The sequence below is a fragment of the Rhinolophus ferrumequinum genome, chromosome 11 (assembly GCF_004115265.2).
Source record: "Rhinolophus ferrumequinum isolate MPI-CBG mRhiFer1 chromosome 11, mRhiFer1_v1.p, whole genome shotgun sequence".
Taxonomy (NCBI): domain Eukaryota; kingdom Metazoa; phylum Chordata; class Mammalia; order Chiroptera; family Rhinolophidae; genus Rhinolophus; species Rhinolophus ferrumequinum.
Window position 1 is genome coordinate 22,857,989 of NC_046294.1, and position 12,850 is coordinate 22,870,838.

At 45.3% G+C, this 12,850-nt stretch overlaps 1 protein-coding gene across 4 annotated transcripts in view; it reads left to right on the top strand.

Annotated features, from left to right (window-relative positions):
• Positions 1-12,850, top strand: part of SLC1A2 (solute carrier family 1 member 2) — a 141,102-nt gene that overhangs the window by 111,269 nt on the left and 16,983 nt on the right. For all 4 annotated transcript variants that reach the window (XM_033121693.1, XM_033121692.1, XM_033121695.1 and 1 more), the window contains exon 9: positions 3,030-3,164. In XM_033121693.1, the coding sequence (XP_032977584.1) occupies positions 3,030-3,164 (135 nt within the window). The remainder of the gene's footprint in view (positions 1-3,029; positions 3,165-12,850) is intronic.

Here is a 12,850-nt window from a genome sequence, read left to right on the forward strand (position 1 = left end):
TTGCCAGCTCAGGATGCTATAACAAAATACCATAGACTGGATGACTCAACCAGCAGACATTATTTCTCACACTTCTGGGGGCTGAGAAGTCCAAGATCAAGGTACTGGCAAATTTAGCTCTTGATGAATGCCTTCTTCCTGGTTTGCATATCACCTCCTCCTTCTCGCTGTTTGCTCACATGGCCTTTCCTTGATGCATGGAGAGATAGCTCTCTTCTGTCTCCTGTTATAAAGGCATTAATCCCATAATGAGAGCGCCACTCTCCTGACCTAATTACCTCCCAAAGGCCATGTGGAGTGGGCTTCACCAAGTGAGTTGTGGAGGGACACAACTCAGCCCATAGCAGCACTACAGAGGATCCTCAGTTTTCTCATCTGTATAATGGGGACAATAATCACACATTCTAGGGGGGTTGAGAGCATTGTGCCTGCTACACAGTCGCCTGCCAATAAATGTTAGCTACGGATAGTGCTACTGTTAATAATGCTCAATGAAATACAGTATTCCTAGAACATGAAAGAAAAATGTGACCATGATGCAGTGAGGGAAAACATGCTTCAGGTCAGAGTATCAAGCCTTTTAAACCATGTCCTAACAGATTGCCATGTCAGACTGCCAACCTTCCTTGCTTTGAAACTTAAAACTGAAATAGGCTCCTTAAAGAAGTCCCTGCTTTTGAAGCCAAGCAAAGATAATTTCTGGTCCCTGAATTCTTGGTCTTGAAGGCAACCACACTTCCCATCAAGTTCATACTGTTAGATGAGAACTGAGAGATGGGAAAATGAATCCCAATCACCAGTGACCAAGTGATTGGGATTCATTAATTCATAGAGTTTTCAATGTGGGGAGGAGGGATCAAGGGAAACCAGCAGCCAACATGGTATTGGAATCAAGCTGACAGGTGTTCAAATCCCAGCAGACCATATTCAAACTGTGTGACCCTACGTGTCTCTACCCATCCGATCCATGGATTCCTCGTGTGGAAAGCAGGTACTACCCTGAGAGCCTTGCTGGGCTACCATGAGGTTCTGTGATCACATATGTGCAGTACCTTGCACAGGACCCAAGAACCACCACTAGAGAAGTGAGCCAGGGCAGGAAAGGACATGAAAAGCAGAAACGGATAAAAGGGTGGAGGGGAGATCATTGCCCATGGAGCTACTGCAGGGCGAAGAATTGCACAGACACTCTGCCCTCAAGGGCATGATCGGGGTGGAGGAACCAACTGCCAGGAAGCATTCTCTTCATAGGATTTGTCATACAAACCCAAGAGGTAACCATGCAATGTGGCCACAGTGCAAAGGGTTGTGTAAGAATGACTCATCACAGAAGCAACTGATGCTGTGAATAAAACGGTCAAGTCCAAGATCATTGGAATGTGGGAAGTTCCCCTTCCCCGGTGCTCTGTCCATGTCAGAGACACTATTGAGAATTCCCATCTTCCAGCTCTCGGGGCTTTAGAGAAGTTTTCCTTGCAAAGCAGCCTCACCCTGTGGAGATGTTCTCATAAGAATAATAATTAACATTGACTAGGGGGTTGCAATGTGCCTGGCCTCTTCTCGGTGTTTTTTATTGATTCGTGCCTGAGGACCCCATGAGCGATACATAGGTGTGATCTCCTTCATTACAGATAAGGAAATCAAAGCACAAAGAGCTTAAGTTGTCCAAAGTTATGTGGTTAATAAGGGGCCGAGCTGGGATTTGAACCCAGGTCGTTCAACTCTGGAACCTTCAATGATAATCCCAGTACATTGCTGTCTCCTATGACCCAGATGGATCCAAGGAAAACAGAGTTCTCTAAACCCTGACACCAGCTTCATATTGGTGGGGTAGGGAAGAACACAGATGGGTTCTGTAGATCCCATCTGGGAGAGGTGTCTTCACTGTAACAGGCCGAAGTCTGGAAGGATGGCAATATGGAAAAACAATGCAAACCACAAACCATCCTGGGGCTTTCCTGTCCTTATATGTGAGATTAGATAAATTCAGGTTCTTCCCAACTGTAAGACCCCAGCATTCTGTACTTATTCATACTGATGGTCTGGACTTAGTTAAACCAGTTTAGTAGCCTGGTTCTTAGTTTGGAGCTGGAGGAGCTACTCTTAAAACTCTAGAACTGTATTACTGCAAAGAAGTCAGCCCGCCTTTTCAATACACAAAAGCAAATTGGGAATCTCTATTTTTCAGAAGCATCCTCCCATTTAGAAATGACAGCTTTTATAAATGGCATCTAGAAAGGAGAAGAAAAACTCACTGCCCTTTGTTGGGCCACAGAGGCCCCTGGTGTCTCGACAGGGAGCTTGAACCCTAGATTAAACCCTCTTCCAGAGACAACTTCAAAACGGTGCTGTGTGTGCCCTTGATATTGCTTGGAAAGCAAATGATGAGATTCCTCAAAAAGAAAACCGCCAGTATTTCATTATCATTTCTTGGCACCCTTTGTCTGAATAATGGATTTTCCAGGTCCGTGATGAAATGTCCAGGTGTCTGAAGCTTAATGTTATTTGGGATCTGTTGATTTGTTCCCCCGATGTCCACTCAGTTGGGTCTGGATATTTGCTATTTTGAGTTCTCATGTTAATATTGGCTTATGGCCTTCTCAGACTCCTGCCACATAGTCCAAAAGTCTTTGGTGCTCACAGAGGCAGAAAGGCGTAAGCAGAAATGAATGCAGTGGTGTTCCCATGGGAGGATTAGGGAGGATTTGATTTTCTTCTTTAATATTTCCTTACCTGCTTTTAGGGCCACGTTTACACGTTTACCTTAGTTAAGTCTTGTGATATTTTAGCCCATCTGGATATGATGAGGGGGATAAGGGTCCAATCCATGAAATTATAAGCCTCTATCACAGCTGAGCAGTATCCAAATAGACCCTCGTTCCTAGGTCTTGGTCCTCTAGGTTTCTCTATTTCTCGGGAAGGAAAGGGAATTTTGTGACTGCTGGGAAAATTAGAACTTAACATTCCCATAGATGGTTTTGGCAAGGCCTCTTTCTCTTCTCATGACCTGGCTTTCTCTGTTTTCACAGCCTCACAGCCACGCTGGCGAGCGTCGGCGCAGCCAGTATCCCCAGTGCTGGGCTGGTCACCATGCTCCTCATACTGACGGCCGTGGGCCTGCCGACGGAGGACATCAGCCTGCTGGTGGCTGTGGACTGGCTGCTGTAAGTGCTTGCGGACGGGGTTCTGCTGGGGACGTGAGTACTGCCTCCAGGGGCGGACAGGATGCAAGGCTGCAGCCATGAGCTTGGCCAGTCCTCATTGGAACTCGCTCACTTCCTCCCTCCCTTCTTCTCTCTAACATTTATTGAGGGCCTACTTGGGAACCAGCGGAGAAAAGATGGAATCTTTGAGGGCCTCACAGTCTAGTGGAAGAATCAGCTAAGTTACAATAGAGTTAAAAGCCCAGCAATAAGGAACCAACTACTGATGCAGGCAAATGACCTCAAACCATTGCGTTGAGTGAATGAAGCACAAAGGAGTATAGAGGGTTATGATTCTATTTATATGACGCTCTAGAAAAAAAAACAACAGAATCTCTAGCAGCAGAAAGAGATCAGTGGTGCCTGAGCAGGGGTCCAGGTGTGAGGATTAACTAGGAAGTGGTACAAAGGAACCTTTAGGAGTGATGAAAGTGTCCTATATGCACAGGTACACCCAGATGTCTACATTTGTCAGAACTCATCGAACATGCATTTAAAATGGGTACATGTATGTAAATTACTCTTCGATAAAGTACATTAAAAGATAGCACTCACATAAAAGGGTCGTGATAGAGAGAAGTACCATCCAGTCTAGGATGGGAGGACAGAGTGGAGGAATCAGGAGACAGGGAGAACGGCTACTGAATCTGAGTACTGACTATGTGCCAGCTGCTCTACTGAGCACTGTACATCTTCCTGAAAGTTTCGCGTTATAACTCCCATTTTATAGATGAGGAAACTAAGGGTTAGGGAGGTAATGTGACTTGAAACGAACAGAGAGTTGACCCTAGGTCTGCTGGTTTTGGAGGCCACACGTTCATAATCATGGCCATAGTTCAGCTTCTAAAGGCAGTGATAGTGCAGCAGAATTCTAACTGGCAGGTAGAAGTTACCCAGGTATACCTGGGTGGAGGGGTCAACAGAGTATTCCAGTCAAGGCCAACCTGCACAGAGGCACTCAGGCAAGCATGCAGGGACCTACGGATGGTTTAATATTGTTGGAGCACAAAGTGTGGCAGGGAGTGGTGAAAGGTGCCGCAAGATGGATAGCCTCAAAATCCGTGCAGAGAAGCTTGAACTTGACTGTATACATAGCCCAGCTACCTTTTTCCAGTGAAGGACGTTTTCCTAGTATAGGACACTCACTGCCCATTCATAAAGGTGGGCCAGTCTAGCCAGATGGCCCCCAATGTAGAGGTTGGAAACGATTCTTGCTAAGGAACTATTCGGGCTCTGATGTTCCATGGGATGTACACTGATGCTTCCTGTCCAGTCTTGGAGCTGAATGGCAGGGTCTGGAGAATCCCACTGACTTCAGCATCAGACGTGCAAGATAAGTGCTGGTACAGAGGTCCAAGGCCAAAGTACTCACACATTTTGTGAAACCACCTCACATGCCAGTGACATTTTTTTCTGGCATTCATTGGCCCAGATTTTAAGAGCCAGAAGCCACATTTTATGGACTTGAGTTTCCTTGATGCTGAAATAAATTCCTTCGTGCTATATTCACCCTTCCAAAGAGAGAAGCATGCAAGTGGCTGAAGGAAAGAAGGGCATCTGTGACAGCTAGAAGGAAGCCTCGTTTCTCCATAAAACGTGCCTGCCCTTGAGGTTTTGGTTAGAAATGAGAAATGGCTCCCTGGATATAATCTCCTCAACTCGGGATTGCTGTGAGGAAAGTCCGCGTTCTTCCTGACTCGTTCTTTCATCACCAGAGAAGTGCTCTGGAAATGCCTTTAGTGGCTGGGTGACCCCATGAAATAACCTCTTATCTGATCTTCCAATCGCTCAGCTGGTACTGGTGGTGGTCCTCTGTGCTAGTGTGGTTGTTTTCTGGGCCCTGTGCTGGCCCCCAAAGGCAGCCTTTCTCATCACATCTGCAAACAAGGTACTCTTAAGGCAGCTAAGACTTGCTGGTGGGATGGGGTTGGAAGGATTGGAGGAGAATAGGATGCAGGAGACAGAAGAGTGGGGTAGCCTTTGGTTGTGGAGGAGGACAAAGATGAAATGAAGACATTGGCAACATTTAAGGGACAGAGCACACAGTAGGAGCTCAATAAATGCATGTAACGTTAACTACAGAATTGCTGCACGATAACCAGGGGCCTTTCCACACAAGAAGAAAGACAGAGGAAGCTATTACAATCGCGTCTACTTCTGTGACTTCTGTTTACTGAGCCCTCCACCGCTTTGCCCCTCGAGCTTCTCTTACCTGTGTTGTGATCAAGCATCCCTTGCCTGCTGTGACGACATTACCTAGTTTTTTCTTGGGCTTGTTTCTGAGGCCTGAAATTCACCATTAGAGATTCATCTTTAAAAAAAATTATTATGATAGAGGCTGCCTCTCTCATTATGACGCAAATGCCTTTGAGTGGAAAAATGCAGTAATCTCACGAAGACAAGAAGCTGATATTTGGTGGGGACCACAGTGTTCTTCACATCTGTTGTTAATTAATCCTAAAGAGCCCCAGTGTGTGCTTCACCGATGAAACCTGGAACCTGAAGGGTTAAGTCTCTCCGCCAGGGTCCCAGGAGAGTTTGTGTGGCCTTCACCCCCACCCCACACAGCTCCCTTGTTAGCACCAAGCAGACCTAACAGTTGGGGAGGAGAAGCCGAGAGGCCCAGAGTTGGAAAGGTTGGGAAGACAGAGCCCTTAGGGTCACCCCTGGTTCTACATACTAACCAGAGGATTCTTTGTTTGAACTACTTTTTTTACCCCCTCCCAGGATTAAAACAAAACAAAACAAAGGGCCTAAGTGGGGACAAATGGGGTATGATCAAGGTCTGAGCCACTCTTAGAATTCAAGTCCTCCGGCCCTTTGTGGGCCTGGTCTTCTTGGCTGTCATTTGCTTCCAAGCCTGTTGGATGAGTGTCACATCATGAAACATCCCAGTCCCTGCCTACTTCTGACCTAAATGTTAGCGAATGGAATAGGAGGACTAGGTCCTCCCTGATCACCCCACACAGGTGCTCACATGCTCACACTTGCACGGAGAATGGAGTGTCCTAACTCCGCTGAGACGTGCCAGCAGAAGGGAGTCGGCTGAACAAAGAAAATGATGATACATTGGGATTAACTATATTGATGACATTGTATATGAGAAAAATTTGATCCCAGGCTGGCGCTGGAAAGGAAGGAGGGAATGAAGAGATGTCTTCTAGTTCTGGGTCTGATCTCAGATGGAGGGAGACTCTGGTCATCGAGGGGAAAGAGGCGAAGAGGCAGGTGCCCTGAGTGTGAGCTCGGCACTTACTCTCTGTAGGACTTCCAGCAGGTTGTTTACTCTCTGGACCTCAACTGTGTCATGTGTTTCAATGGGGACAATAACTTATCAGCTTGAAAGCAGAGTCTAGACGCAGTGTCCTTGAGTGCCCCTGCTAGTTTAAGGCCAGGACTAGGTTTCTGCAGGTGATGGATGTTTGTATACAAATAAGCATGAATGTTCCTTTTAAGAAGAGAAGAAAAGGGGAGGGTAGAGGATCCTGGGAAAATGTGCGTAGAGGTCTGTAGCTAGGTCAGATCTGCTTTGAATTAATAATGGTGCCACATTCTTTCCCACCAGCAAGAGGAGTTCTGGAAACGCGCGCTTGGTCATGACTTCCATGGCTGCTGGGGGCCCTTAGTGTGTGAGTGGGGCAGGGGGATGAGTTGAGATAGGGGTGCAAGGGAAGGCCAGTCATTCCCTAGTAAAGGAGTCTATGGAAGAAAAACCGTAAAAGGAAAAAGGGGTGATGGTGGGATGTTTTTTTCCTCTAGGCAAGATTTGTAAGCTTTCATAACTCTAGCAATTTTTCAATTTAAAACCAAACAAAGCCTGCAGTGACATTTGATGTGCCACGATGTTTGCCAACTGCTGGAGACTAGCCAGCCTCATTACTGCCCGCCAAGCCCTGGATGCTTTTCAAAGGGCAGGCTTAGCTGCTCTGTAAATGTCATGGTGAAAACCAAGATTCTGGGCCCTGAAAAGTGGCTGCGTCCTGGAACACCGGATGGGTGGGGCTGACAAAACCAGAACCTTCCTTGGGGTCCCGGAAGCCCTTTATGTCAGGAATCCTTGACAGATATTTATGAGACCTCGCTGACACCCCTCTCTCTCCGAGGCAGATAGGATGGAGTGAAAACTGGGAGCCAGTACCAGGGAGAGGTGATAAATTACTGGGACTGGCTAAAGGTGTGAAAAGGAAAGCCCAAATAAAGTGAAAGCCAGTGGAATATACGGCCCATTTATCATAGGAGCCTGCTGGTGAGATAATTTCTGGGGATGCATTTGCTAGTTTGAAGATAGTTGAAATGGCACTTATAAGGAAGGCCTTAAAGGGCACCCACCCTGCAGGGGGGACTCTGAAGCTCCCCCATGGAGAGAACAGAACAATGATTATTACATTTGAACATGCACCAAAATCTCCTATAAATTCAGGCAGTATAGAGTGGGGACCAAGAGTTGGCACTTGTAACAAGTTCCCAGGTGATGTTGATGAGGCAGTCCAGGGACCTCACTTCTAGAAGCAATAGGCTAGAGATAGCGAAGGAGGAGCAGAGTTCTTGATTGTCAGTATTTGAGCGTCTCTATACTTTTCTGAGCCCTAGTCAACAGAGTTGACAGTTCATGCACCCATTCACTGAACATAGATCAAAAGGACACAGCTACTACTTAGCGAATACTCGTGTTACACATTGTTCTAAGCACTTTACATGGACTTGTTTAAAAGTCACAGCAAATTATGGAGCAGCTAATACCGTGTTTCCCCGAAAATAAGACCCAACTGGAAAATAAACCCTAGCATGATTTTTCAGGACGACATCCCCTGAACATAAGCCCTAATGCGTCTTTTGGAGCAAAAATGAATATAAGACCCGGTCTTATTTTCGGGGAAACACGGTAGTATTATCCCCACTTTACAGTTGAGGAAACTGAGGCTCAGAGAGAAGTAACTTATCCCAATTTAGTGGCTATTAGGTGACTGAACTGGGATTCAAACCCAGATGATCTTGTTGTTCCTTGGGGAATCCCAGGCCTGCCAATTTGGGTTCCTGTTTCCTTATTTAAGACACACGCATGCAGAGAAACACACGCGCGCACACACACACACACACACACACGTGATTTAATGTTCGTTTTTATGTCTGGTGGAGAAGAAAAGCAATTCCTCCACCCACCATATCTCTGAAGATTCCAACGGCTTATGTTGAAGTCATTTGCTTTGATTTCCCACCACCACTGAATTCTTTCCTGCCTCTGACCTCACTTCCAGTCTGTGTCAACCGCGGCGTGGAATGTGACCCTTTTCTACTCAGTCCTCCCCCCACCCACCAAAGTGTCCCAGTGTAATTGCAGGTCATGGGGGTGGGGTGGGAGTGGGGCCCTTATTCTGCATAGCAAAATCATTCTTTAATATATCACAACAGAAATATGTTCTCATCGAAAAACAAGGGGAAGGGCAAAGCTCAGGAGAGTTATAAGACGAAAAAGAAAAAGAAAAATCTCCCTTTACCTTCAATTGAATCTTGAAAGGGAGCAGAATAGGCCACCCCAAAATATGCCAGTTGGCATGTGGATTATTTTGAGCCGAAGGCAATCAAGACCTAGCAGACTCAGGAAAAGTTTTTTACCTCCATCTTAAGTGCCTGAAAGAATTTAGAAGGGGCCTGTATCAGGAAGAGGGCTATTACCAGAGATAACTTTTTCATCTGAGAAACTTGTCTGCATGGCAGAGCAAACATTTGTTTACCAAACATCTGTTCTTCTCATCTCCCTGTGAATGTCTTCCTTCCCTTTGGAGCCCCCAGACCTTTACCCCCTTCTCCTAAGCTCAGGATGGTACCTGAGCCTCAATTGCCTGACTGCTGGGAGTCTCATATTTTTATGGGGCTCCCAAATGTACAGACTTAAATTTGGTTTTCTCCTGTTCCTCTGTCTTATGTTGATTTAATTATTAGACCAGCCAAAGAACCTAGGAAGGAAGAAGGGAACATTTTTCCAACCCCTACAATCATAAGTCTTGTTTCTCTGAAGTAATCATTGTTCGTAACTTTAGGTAGCACAAAAAGTTCAAGTTTCATATTAGATCTCCCTTTTCTTTAAAAACAAAAAAATCCTTCAGTGTTCCCCACCCCCAGGAATCTTCTCTCCTTACACCTGTTTAGTCTCAGTTTCTCCCCAGCTTGCTGGGCTGCTTGCCTTCCATTTCTGTGTCTCTCCCCAGCTCTCAGGACACCTCTCCCATTTTCATAGGCAACATAATTTGGCTTTCTGTGTCTCCCTCTTCCTCCTTCTAGATCTTTTCGAGTCCTACCTTTTCACCACCAAAACATCCGACCGATGTTTGCTGAACAAAAACCAGTTCTCTTTCTAGAGTTAATATGCCCTCTTAAACTAACGAGCCATCCCCACCCCTCTCCTTCACATACCTGCCTGCCCCCTTCCCCTGATTCTTCTGTACCATAAACAGATGAAACACAGGTATTGGCCCTCAGAGAGCTTATGGTCCAGGAAGGGAGACAGACGTGTGGTCAAAAACTCCCACCAGAGTATGCAAGGTGTACAAAGCGGAATGTATGAGACTTGATGGAGGAATAAAAGAGGAAGGTATCTCCTCTTTCCACTTGGACTAGTAATAACAATGATGAACAACTACGGCTGACTGCTGAATTTGTGTCAGGCCCTTTATATGCAGAGTTTGGCAAAGGACCGCTCAGATAACAAGCACTCGATACATGTTAGCAGTTACTACCTTCGCAACACCCTTGGACGTGGGTATTACTTTCTACATTTTACAAATGAGGAAGGTGAGCAGGAAAGGCTAAGTACCCATCGTGCTGGAGCCAGGATTGCAATCCAGGCTCAAATCCAAAGTTCAAACCCAGCCAGTGCTTCTGTGGGCTCTCCTTCCTTTCCCAACCTCATGTGACTTTAGCTCTTGGATGCCCAGAATTGTGCCAGCCTTCTCAGACTGGGGGCCTCTGGTGCCCCCTCTGCCATACTGTGCACCCTGCATTCTGAGAGGCAGACACGATGGCTTGGTCCTAGGAATGTTACGTTGAATCATATACATTTCCAATATTTGCTGTTCAGGGACTAATAGAAATGGCGATCTCATATGGTTCAACCCAAGGAACCAGATGAATTCTGGGTGACCTTGCTTCCTCAGCTCTGTTCTTCTGTGAGAACCAGGACTTTTAGACAGTCCCACCCTCTCCTGCTAGAGGATTTAGATCCAGAGATAGAAAAGACAAACAGTACCTTGGCTTTTCTTTTAGGGAACCAGACCCCGTGCCTCCGTGAGAACCAGTGTAGTCAAGCACCTCTCTCATTTTGGGTTACCGGTGGCCCCCAAAGCTGTGCCATCTGTAGTGAATCCCATTCACTTAAACATTCTGTCCCCTTCTCCCCTCTGTCCCCATCTCACAGTCCTGACTCATAGCATCCAGACCCAAGGATCACATGAAGCACTCCATAATTCTTTTTACCGTATTTTTCTGAAAATAAGACCTAGCCGTATAATCAGCTCTACTGTGTCTTTTGGAGCAAAAATTAATATAAGACCTCGTATATTATATACCCGGTATTATATTATATTATATTGTATCATATCATATCATATCACATCACATCACATCATATTATATTACATTATATTAAAGACTGGGTCTTATAGTATAAATAAGAACAGGTCTTATATTAATTTTTGCTCCAAAAGACACAGTAGAGCTGATTGTATAGCTAGGTCTTATTTACAGGGAAACCCGGTACCGAGTAGCCTTAAAGCTCCTAAGCTCAACAGGGCTTCCTTAACAGTCGGGGTTCATTGTGAAAGAAAATGAAAGTATTTACGTGTGAAGAAACTTTCCACATGTGAACCATAAACTCCTGCTTTTGGCCAGAGTTGGACTTCCCCAGAGTTGATCAGACATTCCCCTGGTGGCTTTAAAAGCAAACCCAAAATTCTTCTGTCTTCTGTCCCCTTCCATGTACCATTCCCTGTCCTTACCTTCTCAGTCAATGTTCTTGAATAAGTTGATTATATGTAATGTCTCCACTTCCTCACCTCTCATTCAGTGTTCAACCTATGGCGAGCTGACATCTCTCTCTGCCTCTGTATTGAAACTGCCTTTGCCCGGTCAATAATGACCTCTGTGTTGCTACAACCAAGAGACATTTCTTTTCCTTATGTAACCTGACCTCTAGGACAAAATGGGCATTGTGCTCCAAACCCTGATTTTTGAAACACTCTTCCCCCAAACTCTTCTACTTTCCTTCCACCTTTGTTGACTGTATTCCTTTGCTCATTCCTTAAGTGTTGTTCACCCCTAGGATTCTAGACTAGCTTGCCTGCTCTTCTCACTCTTCCTTCTCTGCAAGGATAAACGCAACACGCCTTTGGTTCCCACCCATGGCTTCTCTCAGTGTTCTTACTCCTAATTCACTACCGGCAGCTCAGAAGTCCCTCTTGAACTTTTTAGTCCAAATTCCCAACCATTGTGGAACATCTCCCTTTTGCTAGGTCACAGCCTTCACACTCAATATGTTCAAGCTGACATCACAATCTTTCTCCCCCGAACCAGTGATGCCCCATAAATATGGTAGCACTGTCCACCGCTTGCCTGAACCAGAAACCTGAGAGGAATCCTTGACTCTTTCTTATTCTCTATAACCAATCAGTTTTCAAGTCTTGTAATTACGTCTCCTAAATTTCTCTCAAATTCATCTTTCTCCATATTCACCACCTCTTCACTAAATTGATCTTGCTCTTTCTGTCTTGTCCATTCTTCACAATGGAACAATCATGTTCTTTCTCTTCAGTGACTCTTCCTTACACTTGGGATAAAGTACTGACTCCTGAACTTGGCTGCTAAGGCCATACATGATTTGGTCAATTCTTACTTTCTGCCTCTCACTGCACTCGTTAGCCATCCTGAATGCTCCTGAGTGCTCTTACCCTCTAGATAGCACACCTATTATTTTTCTCTTCTTTCTAGCTCGTTATCACAGACTTATCCTTAAGACCTAACTTAAGACACTTCTACTCAAACCGTTCCCGGGGCCTCAGTGTGGATAAAATGTCCTACCTACAAAGCCCAACACTTATTCCCATTAGAACATATTTCTCTTACTCTAGTGGGTGACATAGACAAGTAAAGAGGGTGGATTCTTGGGGAAAAGGAAACATGGGAGTGTCTTTTCTTGTTCTTTAATGCCTGAACACCGGGCACACTGCCCTGCACATACTAAGATGCTCATTATACATCTGTCGAATGAATGAATGGACTAACAAGAACTCAGCAAGCATTAGAGCCTATGTTCTCTTCTAGTTTCCACTTAGCCATGTTTATGCTTATGTGCTCCTGCAATCTTAAATGAGTACTTAAGGCAGGCCAAGTGTTCCTCTCATCTCATTTAACCCTTACAAACTCCTGTGAGGTTGGCATTAGACCCATTCCATATTTCATGCTCAAGTGAGAAATGATTTATTCAAGGTAAGAGAGTCAGAAGACCTGGGTTAAAGTTTTAGCCCTAAGTTCAGGGTCTTTTCCATCTTGATTTTGGTGTCAAACTTCAGTATGCTTTGATTCGACCCAAATCTGTCTTTCATTTAATCCTGTCCTGATGGCTATTTCCATCGGCCAGAGTTAACTTTTCAAATTCA